The sequence below is a fragment of the Gopherus flavomarginatus genome, chromosome 2, assembly GCF_025201925.1.
Source record: "Gopherus flavomarginatus isolate rGopFla2 chromosome 2, rGopFla2.mat.asm, whole genome shotgun sequence".
Taxonomy (NCBI): Eukaryota; Metazoa; Chordata; order Testudines; family Testudinidae; genus Gopherus; species Gopherus flavomarginatus.
The window spans coordinates 3329674-3349350 of NC_066618.1; the positions used below are offsets into that span (position 1 = coordinate 3329674).

At 49.6% G+C, this 19677-nt stretch overlaps 2 protein-coding genes across 3 annotated transcripts in view; one reads left to right on the forward strand and one right to left on the reverse strand.

Annotated features, from left to right (window-relative positions):
* Positions 1-3236, reverse strand: part of LOC127045835 (zinc finger protein 282-like) — a 91034-nt gene extending 87798 nt beyond the window's left edge. The window contains exon 1 of the mRNA XM_050942531.1: positions 3056-3236. The gene's annotated coding sequence lies outside the window, so the exon portion shown is untranslated. The remainder of the gene's footprint in view (positions 1-3055) is intronic.
* A 731-nt stretch (positions 3237-3967) lies between these two features.
* LOC127045851 (zinc finger protein 398-like) lies at positions 3968-19471 on the forward strand. 2 transcript variants are annotated; one of them, XM_050942588.1, is made up of 7 exons: positions 3968-4076; positions 5776-6159; positions 9762-9888; positions 12717-12830; positions 12965-13024; positions 13442-13555; positions 16073-19471. In XM_050942588.1, exons 1-7 carry the CDS (start codon positions 4053-4055, stop codon positions 17173-17175), a joined length of 1926 nt encoding a protein of 641 aa, XP_050798545.1. In that variant the 5' UTR covers positions 3968-4052; the 3' UTR covers positions 17176-19471. The 2 variants fall into 2 exon arrangements, with proteins under 2 accessions (XP_050798545.1, XP_050798546.1); XM_050942589.1 differs by having other exon boundaries at positions 16076-19471.
* Positions 19472-19677: the final 206 nt, after the last annotated feature.

Below are 19677 nucleotides of genomic sequence, written 5' to 3' on the forward strand. Positions count from 1 at the left end.
ATGGAGATAAATGCAGCATGTGCACATTCCACACTGCAGAGCTGGCGTTTTAAACTCTACAGTGTTAAAAACTGAATGGATTGGAATGTCACATGTCATGCAGACAGCAAAGGGAATTGAGACGATATCACCAAGTTACCACTAACTAGAAGGCCCAACCACCAGAAATCAAAGGACCAGAGCAAAAGAGCAAAACTGATCTTTACCCAGTGACATCAACGTCTCATAGTTGCTTTTCATCACATTCTTGTAAAGTTCCTTCTGCCATTCGTCTAAATTTCCCCATTCCTGCTCATTGAAATAGACTGAGACGTCATCAAATGTCACGGGCACCTGGAATCACAAATGTCACACATTCAGCGCCTTCTGTTGTGATCACATTCTGAGGCTTGCTTCCTTTTACGTTCCATTAAAAAGACTTCCCTCACTTTTGTTTCCTTTGAAATAAAGTATTAAACATATTTAATTGTGAACTAGCACATCACAAGCAGCCAGATCAGTTCCCTTCGTCTAAGCCATTTTATTTAATGGTGAATTAAAGGGCCAATATACCAAGTTCTGAAAAAAAACAACCCACTTCAATAGTTCATGGTCAGGCTTTGTAACTACTTTTCATCATTAGCTGGGATATTGTTACCTTGGGAACTTCCCCCTTAGTCCCTGGTGGGAGCCTCAGGATCCAGAAGTTCCTGTTCTTCAGCAGGTTCTCCATGTTCTCCAGCCTCCTCTGCAGCAGCCCGTACTCCTGGATCAGAGTTCCCAGCGCGGCCCATTTACTCTCCAGCTGGTTCCCGAACTCCACCATTGTCTTCTCACAGTCTATTAGTTTCTTCTCAGACATCCCTGTTCTCCCTTCCAGATTCAGCAAACATGCAGCATGAGAATCAACCCTCCTTTCCATGTCTTGAACAGCAGCCACAACAGTCAGGGAAATCTCCGCACTCTGCAGTCGCGTCTCTCTCAGCGAAGTTTGTTTGAGGCCGGTGGGGGGATGCAAAAGTGTCGGGTGCTGGGATTCTAGGTCCCATTTTGGAGCCTGTTAGCAAGGACAGAAATTGAAAGTTGGGCATGTGACACTGATACACCTGGCAGTCTCCTTTCCCCATCTTGTCAAATGTTTGTCTAGCACCCTAGCACAATGCAGCTCCAACTGAGGGTCCAGAGAAGAGCAACAAGAATGATTAAAGATCTTGAGAACATGACCTATGAAGGAAGGCTGAAAGAATTGGGTTTGTTTAGTTTGGAAAAGAGAAGACTGAGAGGGGACATGATAGCAGTTTTCAGGTATCTAAAAGGGTGTTATAAGGAAGAAGGAGGAAATTTGCTCATCTTAGCCTCTAAGGATAGAACAAGAAGAAATGGGCTTAAACTGCAGCAAGAGAGGTTTAGGTTGGACATTAGGAAAAAGTTCCTAACTGTCAGGGTAGTTAAACACTGGAATAGATTGCCTAGGGAGGTTGTGGAATCTCCATCTCTGGAGATATTTAAGAGTAGGTTAGATAAATGTCTATCAGGGATGGTCTAGACAGTATTTGCTCCTGCCATGAGGGCAGGGGACTGGACTCGATGACCTCTCGAGGTCCCTTCCAGGCTTAGAGTCTGTGAATCTGTGGCATGAGGGCACTAGGGTTTTACTGTAATTTAAATAAAAATAATATGGAAATGAGAGTCAAGCTACCTTCTTCCCCAGTCATGTACTACTACCAGTAATAAGTATTCAGCAAAGCAACTTTTACCCTTACGGCTATTTTGGCTTTAAATTATGCCCTCTTTGACACACCTATAACCCCCACTGCCTTCAGCAGGTTTTCACAGGTATGAATGAATGAAATGTAAACAAGTCTGTTGTTGCCACACAAGAAACAGAATCCAGCAAGCTGACAGGAGCAAAAAGCAGGAACCATTTATTTTTGTCCTTTGAACATGCCGCTGTGGTTTTGAGCAGATCCCTGGAGTATGATGGTGCAAGGCAAAAAGATGCAGCTAACGGTGCAGGGGACCAGGCGAAACATGCAGGGAAAGGAGATGGGAGAGCCCAAGGCTGCTTGCCAGCTAAGCACTGCACACTCACTAGTGGGATTGTTTGGATGGCACAGGGGGGTTCATGAGGCCATGGTGCTGTTAAAACATGCTCCACATCAGGAGTCTGTGAGAGTGCAGCAGGGTGGGGGGGGGGGTCGGTCCCTGCAGCTTGGGGAGCAGCAAAGCCCTGGTCCCTGCTCCCCGGACCATCAGCAAATGGCCCCGCACATGAGGGCATGGCTACACTTGCAGACATAGAGTGCTGCGAGTTAAACCAGCCTTCGGAGAGCACCCTAGGGAAAGCGCTGCAGTCTGTCCCCACTGACAGCACACAGGCATGGCCGTATTTGCAGCACTTGATGATGGGCAGCTATCCCAGCATGCAAGTGACTGCAACGTGCTTTTCAAATGGGGGGATGGGGTGGAGTGTGACAGGGAGTGTGTTGTGTGTATGTGCAGGGAGAGAGAGTGGGTTTTTTTTGGGGGGGGGGCTGAGACCATGTTATCATGCTGGCTTGTAAGTTCAGACACCAGTAGACCTCCCCCCTATTCCACACTAAGGCCTTGCATGCCAGCTGGAGCTTTCAAAGGGCATTTCCACATTCCTACAGGAGTTCACAACAATGACAAGAGTGGCCACTTGACTTGAGGAGATTATGGGGCATTTCCAGAGGCTGATCAGAGCACAGTAATGCAACACCTCATCCACACTGACACCTGGCCGTTGTAGCCAAGGCACAAGGAACCTTAGTCCTCTGGCGGAGGTGGAGAACCAGCAGCGCTGTAACCGCGGAGTCAGAGCGCTCTACATGACTTGCCAGTGTGGATGGGGTGAGCCAGTGCGCCCGCGGCTGCTTTACTGAGCACTAACTCGCAAGTGCAGCCAAGCTGAGCAACACAAACCGGATCAGTTCGGGCTCAGCCCCCGCCCGGCCGGGCAGCCCCGCGCTCCCCGCGGCCCGGCTCCCGGGGCCCAGGCCGGGCGGGGAGAAGCTCCCGGGGCCCGAGGCTCCCCCGCCCGCCGGGCCCTTACCTGGGCAGCGGCCCGCTCGGCCATGGCCCCCCCGGGCGGGCGGGGCTTCTCCAGCGGGCCCGGCCCGGCCGAGCTCCGCTCCCGCTCCGGGCTGGGCAGAGTCCCGGCGCCGCCTCGCCACGGGCCGGCCCCGCTGCCGGGCGGAGCAGAGCGAGCGCAGCCGGGAGGGAGGGAGGGAGCCGCGGCCTGGCTGCTGGGCCGGGAGCGGCGGGCGGAGCGGGGCGAGCGCAGCTGGGAGAGAGGGACGGATCCACAGCCTGGCTACTGTGGCGGCTCCGCGCTACCAACCACGGGCGGCACCTTGCTCCGCCCCCTCCAGGCCCCGCCCACGCTCCGCCCCCTCCAGGCCCCGCCCTTGTGGGCTGTGTCAGGCCGGTGGCAGCGGGTGAGCCATTCCGGGCCCGTCCACTAGGGGGCAGTGGTGCGCGCACACGCGGGACTGTTCCGCGCCGGGTTCTCCCCAGCCCACGTGGAAGATGGGGCCCGTGTGTGAGACCCTTGGGACCGGCCTCCCTCCGCCGGTCGGGGCAGGGATCTGATATTCACTGATACTCAGCGCGGCTACTCCGCCAGTCAGGCCGCCTCTGCGCAGCCGGTGCTCGGGTGGGCCGGTCACGGGTGGCGCTGGCAGCAGAGAGCAGCGGCGCTCAGGCATGAAGCCCCTAGACGTGGGCAAAGGGGTGTGGGCAGATGCGAGGAAAGCGCCAGCAGCCGCCGGGCCGGTGTTGCCCAGTGGGGTGGGGGCAGCCGCAGAGCCCTAGAGCCGCCCCGGATGGAACCGGGGACACGCGCGCTGCGGCCCGCCCCCTGCAGGTGGCGCTGTTCTCGGTGCGGGAGCGGGGCGCTGGCTCCCGGCATGCACTCTGCCTCCCGGCATAGCCGCGCCGCCCAGCCCGTCCGCTAGCGAGGCGGCGCCGGGACTCTGCCCAGCCCGGAGCGGGAGCGGAGCTCGGCCGGGCCGGGCCCGCTGGAGAAGCCCCGCCCGCCCGGGGGGGCCATGGCCGAGCGGGCCGCTGCCCAGGTAAGGGCCCGGCGGGCGGGGGAGCCTCGGGCCCCGGGAGCTTCTCCCCGCCCGGCCTGGGCCCCGGGAGCCGGGCCGCGGGGAGCGCGGGGCTGCTCGGCCGGGCGGGGGCTGAGCCCCGGGGTCGGGGGTGGCTCCGGTTGGGAGCAGCGATCGGGGCTTTGGTGCTTCCCCAGCTACAGGGACCGACCCGCCCCCGCTGGGCACAAATACCCTGAGCCAGGTTGGGCCAGACACCGCCCGGGACTTGCCTTTCACGCGGGAACACAGAGGCTCTCGGGAGACTGTTCCTGAGCAGCCCCGGAGCTTCCTGTGAGCTCCGCGCTCGGTCCTGTTGCCCTGGGCAGTCAGCGAGCGTCCCAGCTGTGCTCCGGGCTCCCCTGGGCAACAGTAAATCGCAGGCCCTGGTCAGAGCTTTACAATCCAAGGGACTGGTCCCCGTGAAGACTGTGCAGCTCCCTGGGGTGCAAGGGTGGGTTCAGTTGTAGGCTTGGGACCTAATGTTTAGACATGACTAGTGAGTGTAAGGAGGAGAAGGGAATGGATATGGGGCTCCGAAGAAGAAATAATCTTACAGCAGTATGATTATCGGTCAGCCAAGTCGGGCCCTGATCCCGCACACTGTTCCTTGGTGATGGCCTTCTGCTTTCACCTGGAGTCCTGTTGATTTCTGTGGGGCACTGCACAGGGTTCTGCCCGCTCAGAGCAGCCTGCAGGATTTGGGTATTGGATATACACATATTCTGGTGGTTCAGTTAAGTTTTTATTTTTTCATTAAACGTATTACTATGGTTGAGTTGCTTTTTGTGGGCCTGTAGAAGAAGTGAGTCTTAAGGAGGGGGTTGAATGAAACGTGTGTTGCAGCTTGGCAGACAAGGAATTGGGCAGGCCAGAATATTCTAAAGACAGAAAATAGCAGGATTGCTGTAATGAATTTAGAAAATCAGTAGCAGCTCTGTTGATGTAAGCTGGGGGGCACGTCCCAGACCAATGTATTATAAACCTCTAAACACTGCTTATAGTGAAAACATTAACAGACCTTCTAACTATTCTATCCAGACTAGAATTGCAGAGTGCTCACATTATCCCATATGAAATTCCCATCCCAAATCTTGTTTCGAGGTTCAAACAGACCCAAAGCCTCAAATCAAATCTCAGTAGCAACCAGAGTTTTGCTTGGCTCTGTTGTAAACTGTCCCAGGTGTGTTAGCAAGGCTTATGAACCTTAGTGGTGCACATCATTTGAGTTTCCACTTTGTAATAATCCCAGCACAGATGAGTTGGTGTGGTGGTGGTGGTTTTTATTACAATAATGACCAAAGGCCCCAACCAAGATTAGCACTTCAATGTGCTCAGCCTTCACAAACCCATAGCAAAAGACAGTCGTTGCTCCAAATAGCTTCCCATGTAGACAAGAAGCAGGCACAGAGAGGTGAAATTACATGTCACGTATTGCAGCGCAGATCAGTAGCAGAGGTGGGAATAGAACCCAGGTCTCCTGACTACCAGTCCACTAGATCACACTGGGGTTTTGTTGGGGCTGTTTTGCACAACTCTAAATTTGACCGTATTAAAAACAAAGCTCTAATCGCAAGAAGGTTGGAGCAGCGTGTAGCACGTGTTCTACTTTTATGTTTGTTTCTCTTTGCTAGAGGGGAACATGAACCCAGCTCTCTTTAATTTTTGTCCTTGCAAACAGGCATCGGAATGGAACACAGAGGTACAAGCTCCCCTTATCCCAGATGTAAGTTTTATGAAAGAAAGCCAGCTGCAGACTGCAGCTATTTCCTTGTGGACTGTGGTAGCTGCTGTTCAAGCTGTGGAGAGGAAAGTGGAGGCTCATGCTATGCGATTGCTGAATTTGGAGCGGAGATCAGGGGCAGCTGAGAAGAAATTTGTGGACTGCGAGAAAACAGTGGTAGAGTTTGGTAACCAATTGGAAAGTAAGTGGGCTGTGCTGGGAACTCTGATCCAGGAGTATGGGCTGCTGCAGAGAAAACTGGAGAACATGGAGAACCTGCTGAAGAACAGGAACTTCTGGATCCTAAGAATTCCCCCCACTAGTAAAGGAGAAGACCCAAAGGTAACAGTAACCAATCTAGTACTTTAGTGTAAAACTAATGTGTACTGTGTCAGAGAAGTTTTTATATCCCTGTGAATCGCCACTGTAAAATAGCGTGGCTGGAGGGAGCGGTCCGACTGGCTGCTAGCTGTGCTGCTTATTAAGCAAGTACTTGATCCACAAGATGCGTGAAAGCAATTACGAAATGTGTATCCATTTTGCCCTGCCCTACTCCGGTGTATCATGCGGAATGAGCATTCTGCTGCAGTCCAGGAAACCGTTCAATTTCAGTAAAAGGAAGAAATCTCATTTAAAAAAAAAAAAAACAATAAATTTCATATAAAAATCCTTATGTTAAAATAATATTATGCTTCCAAAGTGAAACACTTAAGTTTGGAAATGCCAAAATCCGTTGTTCCCCTAAGCTTAACTCTTCTGCTTGGTCCATATGCATTACAGTAATGTCCCTAGATATGCATGATTACATTTTATTTTTTTTCCTTGGGACCCAGGACCCTTGCGTGACACCATAAAAGTTGGGCACTATCTAGTGCGGTGTTTATCCCAGACTTTATCATGCCGTGACCCCCATTGGGTTCATCTCTGTTAATGCGACATGCCCCCGCCCCCAATAATTAGCATTCGGGGTGGATTTGCACAAACAGAATCTCCATTTTAACAGCCTATTTGAAAACTACTGGTGGGTTGCCAGGTCCAGATTAACCAGTATATACTCACACGAGGCCTTGACCGCTGGACCATAAAAGGGATGGGCAACTGGCAGCCCGGGCAGGGGGCACATGAAGCCTGCCAGATCATTTTATTTGGCCCACCACCCTGTGTGCAGAAAGGGGAGGGCTCTGCCCCCTTCGTCTTCCTCATCTCACCAGTTGCTCCTGTGTGGCCTCCATGTGTGGCTTGTGACCACCTGCTGGCCATTAAAGGCATGCTGCCCCTACTGCTCCGAGAGCTTTATATTGCTCTGGTAGCAGATGCTGCTGCCTAGCTGCCCAGAGAGCTATTTGCTTCGAAGCTCTTCATTTCATAGGCTACACTTGCAAATGTAACCTTCTTTTAACAAAGCTTCTTGGGTGGGATATTGGATGCTTGCAAATTTTAGATGCCTTTTTCAAAGTATCTTCGACCAGCTGAGTAATGCTGCTTTCCAGGATAAGTGCAGGGCTTAAAACTATAAGGTTTTTAATTGAATTGAATTTCGTTATTTTTAAAACGAGAGAACTAAACCAGAATCTCTGAATGGAAGTCTCCCAAACTTTAAGAAATGCAAGCTATAGATCTGACTTTCTGGGTCGGGACCATCTAAACAATTTCTATTTAAGCTTAAAAAATATATTTTGCTGAAATAGGTATATTAACCAAGCCAAGAATGGATGACAATGAATACAATGTGCTATTAGTCATAATGATCCATGGCCAGACATTCATCTGTTTCAAAATAAATATTTCAATGGGGAGGAAATCTATTCAGTCTGTTTTTATATGGATCACTTGATCATTACCTGTTCTGTTCACTCCCTCTGGGGCACCTGGCACTGTCAGCAGGCAAGACACTGGGCTAGATGGACCTTTGGTCTGACCCAGTAGGGCCGTTCTTATTTTACTTTTATTATAATTTATAGCTTTCTACATTGTTTATAAAAGGCAATAGTCGTGTTGCTTTCTTTAGAGGCATGTCACTTTCTACAGGGCCAGTTTCTATTGTCTCATAGACTTTAAGGTCAGAAGGGACCATTATGATCATCTAGTCTGACCTGCTGCACAACGCAGGCCACAGAATATCATGTCAAACTGGAATGACTTCACCACTGACTACTTCAGATTCTGCTGCAAGTGAAAGCAGGATCTGGCCCAAAGTCCCATACTATGTTTGAGGTGGCTTCCAGCCTACAGCTTTTACCAGTTGTCTTTCCACAAACTCCTGCTAAGCCTGGTGTTTTGAGCTGTACCTTGTTGCAGTTCAGTATCTGCGAACAGTGGAATAATACTTGATTCTAGAAAATATTATTGAAAATAGGGGAAAATTGCCAGGTGCAGTTAGTCACCTCTTGGTCCATAGCCTCTCCAGCACTTCAGAACCCGAGTGACCCAAGTTAAATAACATAGTTACGAGTAACGGGTTTCTGGGTGATCAGAATAGATGCACAGTGAAGTAATCTTACTGAAAGGAGCTTGGATTCCAGGGTGGTGTGTGGTATAAATACTCAAAAGACAAATGTTTGTACAGCGCAGGGGTTCTCAAACTGGGGGTTGGGACCCCTCAGGGGATCGCAAGGTTATTACATGGGGAGTCGCAAGCTGTCAGCCTCCACCCCAAACCCCGTTTTTCATCCAGCGTTTATATGTTGTTAAATATATAAACAAGCGTTTTAACGTATAAGGGGGGTTGCACTCACTTGCTATGTGAAAGGGGTCACCAGTACAAAAGTTTGAGAACCACTGCTATAGTGCATGCAATGTTCTTCAGTACTGGATAAAGCAAAGTAGATTTTTGACATGCAGCGATGTCAGCACTAGGGAGCTGGTTAACAAGCAGAAGTGAAAGGCATTTTTAAATAATACCTTAAACCAGGGGTGGGCAAACTTTTTTTGGTCTGAGGGCTACATCGGGGTTTCAAAAATGTATGGAGGGCCAGGTAGGGAAGGCTGTGCCTCCCCACACAGCCTGGCCTCCGTCCCCTCCCACTTCCCAACCCATCCAACCCACCCTGCTCTTGTCCCTTGACCACCACCACCGCGGGACCCCCGCCCCTAACCGGCCCCCCTGGGACCCCACCCCCATCCAACACCCCCCACTCCCTGATTTCCCCAACCCCTATCCACACCCCCATCCCCTGACAGGTCCCCTGGGACTCCTACGCCTATCCAACCTCCCCTATCCCCTGACTGTGCCCCTTCCTGCACTTCCGCCCTATCCAGCTGCCCCCTGTCCCCTGACGTCCCTCTGAGGCCCCCCGCCCCCTTACCATGCCAGAGCCAGCCACGCTGCTGCACTGCGCAGTCGGGAGCTCAGGGGCTGACAGGACAGTCCCGTGGGCCAAATGTGGCCCGCAGGCTGTAGTTTGCCCACCTCTGCCTTAAATTGTCACTTAACCTATATAAATCCTCTTGAAATCAAAGGCTATAACTACACGCTGCTGACTTCTAAAATGCTTTGTCTAATTTTTTTAATATGGCAAATCAACTTTAAAGTTTCTGTGGGAATATTATTTAAAATGTTTTCCATATAAACATGACTAATCCACTCCCTCTGCCTCCCAACTCACAGTGCCGTTGTCGCTCATACTGTATCTGATCTGGAGAGACCACCTCTAAGGGTGAGCAAGTAGTTCACTCTCCAAGCCCATTCCAGTCTCAACGCAGAGACTTCTAGCAAGGCCATTATTTGGTGCCAGTTTTCATGGTGGTTAATCTGGTGTGGACACCTGTTGCCTGGACATGGAATGGAGACCCACCTGCTTACATACTGACCATTGGGCAGTCATCCCAAAGCTAAATTTCTGCAGTTTCCAACTCATTTCTCTGTTATACAAGGTGAAAGGATAGATGGTGTCAGGAGGTGATAGCAGCAGAAGGTACTGAGTGTGTGACACTTGTGATTTCAGGTCCCAATGGCGTTTGATGATGTCTCAATCCAAATTCCCCGGGAGAAGTGGGAGAATTTGGAAGAGTGGCAGAAAGAGCTTTACAAGAATGTGATGAAGGGCAACTATGAGTCTTTGATCTCACTAGGTAAAGAGCAGTTTACACTTATTGGGGGCTTTGCAATCTGACTTGATGAATTTCTTCTATTTCATGGCTGTTTTCAACTTCCTCTAATTTCTGGTGGATCAGCACCTATCTCAGACCCTGTGTGATAGACCAGCCCCACAAATCTTCCCAATTTAGAGAGATTTCAAAACGTAAACGTGGTTCCTGATCCCTCCACCTTCTGAGTTTTCTGGTACTGAGTTAATTGTGTTTGTGTAAGCTCAGGCCATGTCCAGAAACCTGACCTATTTGTTGTGTGAAGGTGTTGCAAGATCTTCTGCATTAATGGCTGTCTCAAGGCTTCTGCCCATGTTATACTAGAAACACACATTTTAAAAATTATGACTTTACGAAAGGTTCACACAGAACCCTGAGCCACCTGATATTGGTGAGGATTGAGGTGCTGTTAATTTATGCAAACCTGAGAGTGCCAGCAAGTTGTGAGGAAGTGATTACTAGGTCCTTTCTCTGGAAACCGTCCCTTGATACAGACTGTCTGTCTTTCTGATTATTGACCTGTCTTGAATCCCCCTTTCTATGGTGAGGATTATAGCAAGGCAACTCGGACAGTATCTGGAGGAGCCAAGGAAGTCTGAGCACAGGCAACTTTGGTTTAGACTGGCTCCTTAGTCAGTGATCTCTTCCTGGCAAGGAATGAAGATCCAAGTATCTAGACTGATTCTTTTAGATCTCTCAGATACCTTTGATACCGCCAGCGTCATGGTATTCTGAACATGTCTGCATATCTTACTGTGCAGATTGACAGCTGCTCATGAATGGCAGCAGCGTTTTCTCTCAAGAGACGATGATGAGCTTTGGAGAAGTGCTCAACACATTTAGAGACCTGCCACTTCCTTGATATCCTGTAGCAGGGGTCGGCAACTACGGCATGCGTGCCAGTGGTGGCACGCGAGCCGATTTTTAATGGCATGTCAAGGTCCTGGCCGCTGGCCCTGCTCAGCCTGCTGCCGGCCTGGGTGAAGGGAACCCCAGGCGGGTAGCGGGCTGAGCAGAGCTGGTAGCTGAGACCCCGGCTGGCAGGAGCCAGCGGCTGGAACCCCAGACTGGCAGCGGGCTGAGTGGGGCCCCGGCCTTGCTCAGCCCGCTGCCAGCCCAGGATCCCAGCTGCCGGTCCCACTCAGCCTGCTGCTGGCCTGGATGGATGGAACCCTGGGCTGGCAGCGGGCTGAGTGGGGCCGGCGGCTGGAATCCCGGCTGGTGGAGCTGGTGGCCAGAACTCCAGACCAGCAGCAGGCTGAGCCACTCAGCCCGCTGCCACTCTGGACTTCTGGCCACTGGCCCCACTGAGCCCACCGCTGCTCTGGGATTCTGGCTGCCGGCCTCTTGCCAGCCAGGGTCCTGGCCGCCGGAGAGAAGAGAAAGTAAGGCGGAGCATGCACGCTCGGAGCCGGCTGATGCTGGGGCGCCCCGCTGCGGCTGGAGGCACGGCGCGTGGTGCGCTCTCAGCTGGGGTCCTGCTGGCTGCCAGAACTCTCCTGCAGGCTGGCGCTGGCGGCCCTGTGCACCGGACTAAGCAGCAGGCAGTCAGGCAAATGAAAGTGCCGGCGGGAGGTGCGGTGGAGGTGTCCCAGCCTGTCCTGCTGCCCCTCTCTCACCACTGTGGCTGGATACCAACGCACTACAGGCACGTGCCGGCCCTGCATCGTGCACGGTCCCTCAGGGGGAAGGGAGCGGCAGGCCAGGGGGGTCTTCTGCCGCTGCTCCCCATTTGCCTGCAGATGCAGTGCCCCCACACAGCTGGCCCACAGCTCCCCTGGCAGGAACAGGAACAGCGTAGGGCAGGAACCCATCCAGGTAACCCGTCTGCCACCGGGACTGTCCCAGGCCAGCCCCAAGCCCCACCCCCTCCAGGACTTCCCCCTACACACACACCCCAACCCCCTGAGCCCCTCATGCCACCCAACCCTGACTCCTGCACCCCATATGCTCCCAGTCCTAACTCCTGCATCAGCCACATCCCCGCATCCCAACCCCCTGCCCTGACTGCTCTCCCCTACACCCTCACATTCCCAGCCCCTGAGCTCCTTCCCCTGAGGGGGCTTGCAATATGACAGTACCTGTAAGAAATGTAAGTTACTTTCACCCCTGCTGGAGCCTCAGACCAGCAGTGGACTGAGCGGAGCCGGCGGTGGGCCGCTGATCTGAGGTTCTGGCTACCGGCCCTGCTCAGCCCACTGCCAGCCTGGGGTACCTGCAGCCAGCCCAGGGCTCTGCTCCTGGCCTCAACCCAGCGCTCTTCAGTCACCCCCTGCTTTAGCCCACACTGGAAAACTCAGCAAGGAAAAGGGAGAGCAAGGATCACACTAAACTGATAAGGTCTCCATTTTAATTTTATTTTAAAAGAAATTTCTTAAATATTTTTAAAACCTTATTTATTTTAAATACAATAATAGTTTATTTATATAATATAGATTTATAGAGAGAGAGTGTCTCAAAATGTTAAAATGTATTACCGACTCGCGAAACCTTAAATTACTGTGAACTTGGCACACCACTTCTGAAAGGTTGCCTACCCCGTCCCACAGGTTGCCTTTATTCTCCAGCAGCACAGGAAAGCCCAGCAGTCTGCATTTTGGGTCTGTGTGTGGGAACCCCCCCATCCTGCAAGGAGCTCCCATTTTCCAGCAGACATTTGTTCTTCTGCATGATCTTCGTTCACCGTTGCTTACATCTGTGCAGATTACCCGTCTCTTCCAAAGAGGCAAGGAGGTTGGCTTAAAACCGGGAGAACCCTTTCAAAACTAAAATCAGTACTTCCTATATCCTCAATACCTCTTTCCCCTGAACAGATCATGCCATGTCTAAGCCTGATATTTTATCGCGGATTGAACAAAGGGAGGAGCTCTGTGTTGGGGAGATGCAGGGCTTGGAAGTGCGAGAGATCCCTACAGAGTCTACTACAGGTGAGTAACAGACTGAAATGGAAAAGTGAGTGCAGTTAAAAGCAGGGAATTCCACCAAAGAATAGAAATATATGAGGAAAAACCACATGAGCTTGATAAGTTTTTTTTAATTTACTGTTTTCTTATCTTTGCAGGTGTCATTCATGACTTTCCACCTGCCCCAGGTACTTCTATCTCTACCGGTCCCAGCACAGGTAATACAAAAAATCTGCTTGCAACACTGAATGCAGTTAATGTCGAGACTCCTGCTCATGTAGTCACAGCTTAAATTTCTGTGAGCAGGTTCTGATTATCCTGCTCTTGCACCAGTCTCTCTTTGTTCTGGCTCTTCAGAGAATTCGGATCATCTGACCTATTCACCCCATATTTTTTAATTTCCATTTTAACGTGTACACCCCCTCAGAATGTGCATCTCTTCCAGCAAAGACACAGTCAAATTCACCAGTGGTATATGCTAATGCAACTCTCCACGAAGTCAGTGGAGTTGGGCCAGTTTGCTCCAGCTGGATACTTGATCCATTGTGTTTGTTTCAGATCAGCTCTCAAATACTGAATAACGTGTTCCGTGGATTATAGATAAGCTGTGATGTCACCCTTTTTTCTCTGAACAGAATCTCCCATTTCTACCACGGACATTATGTCATGGATTAAACAAGAAGAGGAGCAGAGCATACGGGCTCAAGAGAATGCTAAGGAAAGAGAAACGCATAGAAGTACCTGCACCAGTGAGTACAGGAGTGAAATATCTGAGGAACAGTGAGTAAATTGCCTGAGAGTTACTTTCCTGAGGCGACTAGTCCTCTGGATTTGTTGGGAGGCCCAGGCAGTGCCATCTCTCTGTGCGTTTTGGGTTTAGAGTGCCATCCTGGAGGGAGGACGTTCACTGTGGATGCAGCTCCAATGGAAAGACAGATGCAGGGCTTTGCTAATGAGTCAGAGGTGAAGGGGCAGCTGTTAGACTTCCTGAGAGGTGCAGATGGAGAATCCACTTGGGAAAGTTTTCAGCAGCTGTGTGGGCTAGGAACCCTAGTTGCCCAAACATAGAGAAACTGGGGATATGAATCATTTTTCCTCTCCTCCTGGAAAGAGGGCCCATCTCTTGTGACTGATCTCCACAGAACTGGACTTGGTCTTCAGTTTCTCTGTTAGCAAGAATGGCCCAAAAGGCAGAGTCTGGTGTAGAGAACCAGAAGGAGACAGACTGCAATATGACTGATTTCCTCCAGTGTTGGGATTGAGGGGCCTGTAACATTCAGTTTTTATTTTATTTAAATTTTAAAGGTGTTTTATTGCTAAAAGAACCAGTAGTTGCCCATTCAGTATTCATCCATGCTCGACACAGTACATACCAGCTAATACCACTTGGCCAGATAAAATGAATATTAATACTTCAACGATTTTTTGACAGCACTTGTAAATCTCTTGTAAGCCTATTAATTCTTATACAGTTGGGAATATTGTTTTTCCTCTCTCCATAACAGTGAAAGCTTCACTCCGCTCCATAAGAGGTTTTTATTCCTATATATAAAACTTTCTGTAAACAGATGAGCCCTGATCCTCCCCTGACCTCTGCACAGTTCTCCATCTGTGCAGAACATCTTGCAAGATTGGGGCTTAAAACACTAATCACGTGTACGTACAAAGCTGGTTCCATACAGCACAAGGCTCTTCTGTGACTCTGATTTCTCGGTAGAAGTCCACAGTTTCTCTTTGGAAACATTATAGGGAATGATCTTGTATTTTGAAAAGCACTAGGAAATCAGAGTGACTGTCCCCTTTTATCTTGGTGTGACTGAATGCAGATCTAGATTCATGTATTCCAGCTCCTTAGTTCCAAAGCTTTGGATTTAGACTTTTCTTAGAAGTGAAACTCATCACAAAAGAACTCAGCTCAAAATTTCTTCTTGGTGTAATGCACTAGGAAGAAAGTGGAAGATTTTTCACTCAGCTTCTGTCCCGCACCTGTTGTACGATCATGCAGTAGATAAGGTTTAGGACCAGCTGCATTGTTGTTTTGGTGGAAAATAATGGGACGTGACAAGAATGATTCTTAGAGCTACATTTTTGACTAGTCAGTCTAGAGGCCAGTTTGGGGTGAGAAGCTAGTCCAATGGAGAACTCTCTGTAAATAGCTGGATATAGATAACTTCCTAAACAAGAGTGGGCAAACTTTTTGGCCCCAGGGCTACATCTTGGTGGGGAAATTGTATGCAGGGCCATGAATGTAGGGCTGGGGCAGGGGGTTGGGGTGTGAGAGGGGGTGCGGTGTGCAGGTTGGGGTGCAGGAGGAGGTACAGAGTGTGGGAGAGGGCTCAGGGCAGGGGTGAGGGGGCTCAGGGCAGGGGGTTGTGGTGCAGGAGGGCTTGCAGGGTGTGGGAGGGGGCTCAGGGCAGGGGATTGGGGTGCAGTAGGGAGTGCGGAATATGTGAGGGGGCTCGGGTGTAGGAGGGGGTGTGGACTGTGGAGGGGATCAGGGCAGGGGTTTGGGGTGCAGGAGGTGTGTGGCAGGGGGCTCAAGATGGGTTTAAGGGCAGGGGGTTGGGGTGGAGGAGGGATGCGGGCTCCGGCCTGGCGCTGCTTACCTCGAGCAGCTCTAGGGTGGCAGTGGCATGCAGCGGGGCTAAGGCAGGCACCCCGCGCTGCTCCCAGAAGTGTCCAGCATGTCCGGCAGTGGTTCCTGGGGTTGGGATGGAGGTTGGTAGCTCTACCACATGCTGCCCTGTCTGTGAGTACCACCCCCAAAGCTCCCATTGGCTGTAGTTCCCTGTTCCCGGCCAGTGGGGGCTGCGGGGGGTGGTGCCTGCAGGCAAGGGCAGTGCATGGAGCCCTCTAACACCACCCCCGGCCCCCTCCAGGGACCACAGGGACATGATGCCAACTGCTTCTGGGAGCGGCGTGGGGCCAGGGCAGGCAGGGAGCCTGCTTTAGCCCTGCTGCACCATGGGGCTGGCAATCCCACGAGCCGAATTGAAAGCCCTGACAGGCTGTAGTTTGCCCTTCCCTGTCCTAGTACCTACAGACTGAGAGTAAAATCTTTCTTACCTGGCAGTGTCCCAACAGATCATTCCTAGCACATTTGTAGCATGTGCAGAAGAGAAATCTAATCTGACTTCATGGGATTCCATTATGAATTAGAAATCTCCAATTTTGAGGGGTTTCTTTATTCCAAATTGATGCATAAGTAATGTAAGGATTATCTCTCTCCCCTCTCTCCTCCCCTTCCCCCCCACCCCCCTTTCTAGCAGATGATAGGATCTTGGTCAAACATGAAGAGCGTCCTGAGGAGAGAGGTCCTGTGACCCAGGAACTGCCTGTGACCTTATCAGGAAGATCAGAAGCATGCATTTTCCAGGTAGCCAGCTGTGAAAATCAGCCCAACTCAAACATGCAGCTCATCTCAAACACAACCCCTACAGCAAACAATCTGAGGGAATCCACTCAAGGTGAAACAGAGTTTGGTCAATTTCCAAACGTCGCCGCCCAACAGGGAAGCCAACTGGGGGAGAGACCATATTTGTGCAGTGAGTGTGGGAGGTGCTTCAGCCGGAAAGACATCTTCATATCACATCAGAGAACCCACACAGCCGAGAAACCCTATTCCTGCTCTGAGTGCGGAAAAAAGTTTGCCCAGCAATCCAACCTGAACAACCACTTCCGGCTCCACACAGGTGAGAGGCTTTATGTGTGTTCACAGTGCGGGAAGAGCTTCATCCACCAGTCCAGGCTCACCTACCACTACAGAGTCCACACGGGAGAGCGGCCCTACATGTGCACAGAGTGCGGGAAGGGCTTCACCGAGCAATCCAAATTAACAAACCACTATCGAATCCATACAGGCGAGAGGCCACACACCTGTGCCGAGTGTGGGAAGAGCTTCAGTCTGAAGATAAGCCTTATAATTCACCAGAGAAACCACGCCAAGGAAAGGCCTTATGAATGCACTGAATGCGGCTTAAACTTCAATTGTCACTCAGGACTCATCAGGCACCAGATGATTCACACGGGGGAGCGACCCTATAAATGCACAGACTGTGGGAAAGGCTTCATGCGGAAGGAGCATCTTCTGAACCACCAGCGACTGCACACGGGAGAGAGACCCTACCAATGTACGGTATGCGGGAAAAGCTTCATTCGGAAGCATCATCTTCTGAAACATCAGCGGATCCACACTGGGGAGCGGCCCTACCAGTGCGCTGAGTGTGGCAAGAGCTTTAGGTATAAACAGTCGCTCAAAGATCACCTGAGAATTCATAGTGCAGAGCAGGGGCAGCCGGAAATTTCTCAGGGCTTTTTGCAGGAAATAGAAACTGGGCTCCTTGATGTTAAAATAGAAAATACATGGTAGCATGATTGTAAGTAGTCAGTTGCGTAATAAAAGTACATCAGCTCCAGCAAATTGGAAGAGGATGTTATCACATTATAAAGGTAAGGAAAAGCAGACGTTCAAACTTCCCTCTCTTAGAGGAGCACACTCATGAGCTTCTAAATCCATGAGCCCTTGAGAAGAAAGAATGCTCAGTGTGCTCATGTGAACTCTACAAAGGGGAAGAGAAAGGCATGAACCTTGGCTCTGTCTGTCAAACTCATTATTGAGATAATTTTTACCTTAGTGTTGGTCTAACTCCTGTTTGAAGATTTTCCCGGTTAAAGCTTACCTTGCTGTGTATGTCAATCTGTTACACACACTGTATAAAAATGTCTTGAATCGTTAATTTGAGCAGTCAATGCTTTTCTTTAGTTCTTGGACTTTATTTTAGGGAAAACAGGAACAAGAGGTTAGATGTGACCCAGGTGAGAACTTTGTTTAAAAATAATAATAATCACTTGTTTTAAAAACCAATACCGTTAGGATCCTGCAGTGTTTTACAGATTAAACGCTTTCCAAAAGAGCGTCATCAGCATGAACCATGTCTTGGAAAACTTGAGTGGTCACTTCTGAGAATTCACTGATTTAAAAAAAAAATATGCAGCAGAGTTAATGTAGTTTTTATAAGATAGTCAAGTGTTGTTTGCATGCATAACACTGCCGATATTAAGTGTAAGACCACTGTTTATAAACCAAGCATTTATTACTTCGTGAATTTATTAAGTGTTGGGTTTTCTTTCTCTCAAAAAAGACAAGATTTTTGCAATTCCTCAGTATTTAAAAGTCTAGTGACTGGAAACAAAAGTGGGTTTTCTGTACATACGGGAAACGGGAGAACTACATAAAAAATTATCAGAACTTTTGTTTTAAAGATTTATTTTTCTCCCCCAGCTATGCCACTGAAATAATGTTGTAATACTGTGATCACTTCAGCAACGAACACCTTTCTATACTGGAATATGAATGGCCCTACAGCCTGTACATGGCACTGTTTGTACACAGATTCCAGGAAGAACATTTTTCTTTGGCTGGTAAAGAATGTAATTCTTCTGAGGCACTTTGTTCTCCATGGTTTAAACATTGATGGACAGAGGATAATGTGGGTCTGTGCTTCTATATAGGTCTTTATTACATGGCTTAGTCACATGTGCAAAGTGTTAGCGCCAAATTAAGGCTCTGATCACTTAACTTCTTGAGACTGAATGGACTGCTCACCTGGATCACGCCCTGCTGAAGACAGAGGGGCTCTGTGTGGACCCAAGTGCTCACATGCAGGAAGTTGCAGGATTGGGGCCTAAATTTGACTGTATATGCACCAAGGCCTTGATCCAGTTTCCCTTGAAGCAGTGGGTTTTTTCCATTGGCTTCAGTGGGCTTTGTGGCAGGCTGTCAGTGTGTTAAAATATAGAAAACTCAGCACAAGGACCAAGAAGACCCTGCAGTTGCGACATTTAGTATAGTAGTTGGGGCTTGTTTGGGGAGGGAGATGTTCTGATTTTTGCTTTGCTGCTGTTTTTAGGCTTCCTAGTTATCCTGTAAAGAACCAAACTCCTGGAAAAAAAAAATCTTAGCAAAAGTAAAATAAATATCTTCCACCATGCTTAGGAGCCAGGTCTTCAGTCTCTGAATCGGAACAAAAATTTGTGAGGGGGAGACACTGAAAACTCAGTATTTTTTTTTTTTTCCATTTACATGAATTGCAGCTGGCTGCTAATAGTGTTAGCATCAGAGCAGTGCATGCCCCTGGGGACTTAACATGAAGCTACTACAGTGCATTCAGGTCAAAAACATCTTTGTAAAGATTATACTATATGCTGGATGCAGGAGAATATTGACCTGAGGCTTCAGAGCTGAGCACTGTCCAGTCCTCTCAGCATTTTGGCCTGTTATTGGTAGTTTGAGTAAAAAGGAATAACTCTGCAGTTACAGGGGCTATGTTCCACCAGTAGTCACTATGGCAACAGTTTTTCTCCTTTTTCTAATCTCAGCTCACATGATCAAGTACAGTACGTCCATTCCTGTTTACTGCTATTCTCAGTCTGCTCTTGAAAATAGGTGAGGATGCAGAAAATACCTCTCAGCAGCCTGGGGTGTAATCATCCTTTGAGATATAGTCAATGCCATTGTGTTAATCTAAATCACTGTGAACACATCCATACAACCTTTTATGTAAAGTCTCTGCTTTTGTATAAACTGCCAGCACTTGAATAATTTTAACGTCTTTGGTGTGAAAGCTTGTGTTAACTTTTATGGACCAATAAATGGTACTACCTGATGTATGCTGTCTGCTGTGTTTTAACATGTTGTAGCAGATGTTTTGTCATTCTGATGTAACACAGGAGGTCATCTGCAGCATGAGCGTTGTCCCAAGATGGATGGACTCTCCTACAGCTAAAATCCTCTTCCTAGCAGCCTCTTTCTTGTCATCACCTCTCCTTTCTTCCCATCTTGTGTGTGTTGCAGCTAATCAATGGAGTTTGC

Bases quoted from the DNA above. Each gene is read 5' to 3' on its own strand.
- LOC127045851 (XM_050942588.1), top strand. From the start codon at position 4,053: ATGGCCGAGCGGGCCGCTGCCCAG. The intron at 12,831-12,964 runs GTGAGTAACAGA...TTATCTTTGCAG, and splicing joins CCCTACAGAGTCTACTACAG to GTGTCATTCATGACTTTCCA. The intron at 13,556-16,072 runs GTGAGTACAGGA...CCCCCTTTCTAG, and splicing joins GCATAGAAGTACCTGCACCA to CAGATGATAGGATCTTGGTC.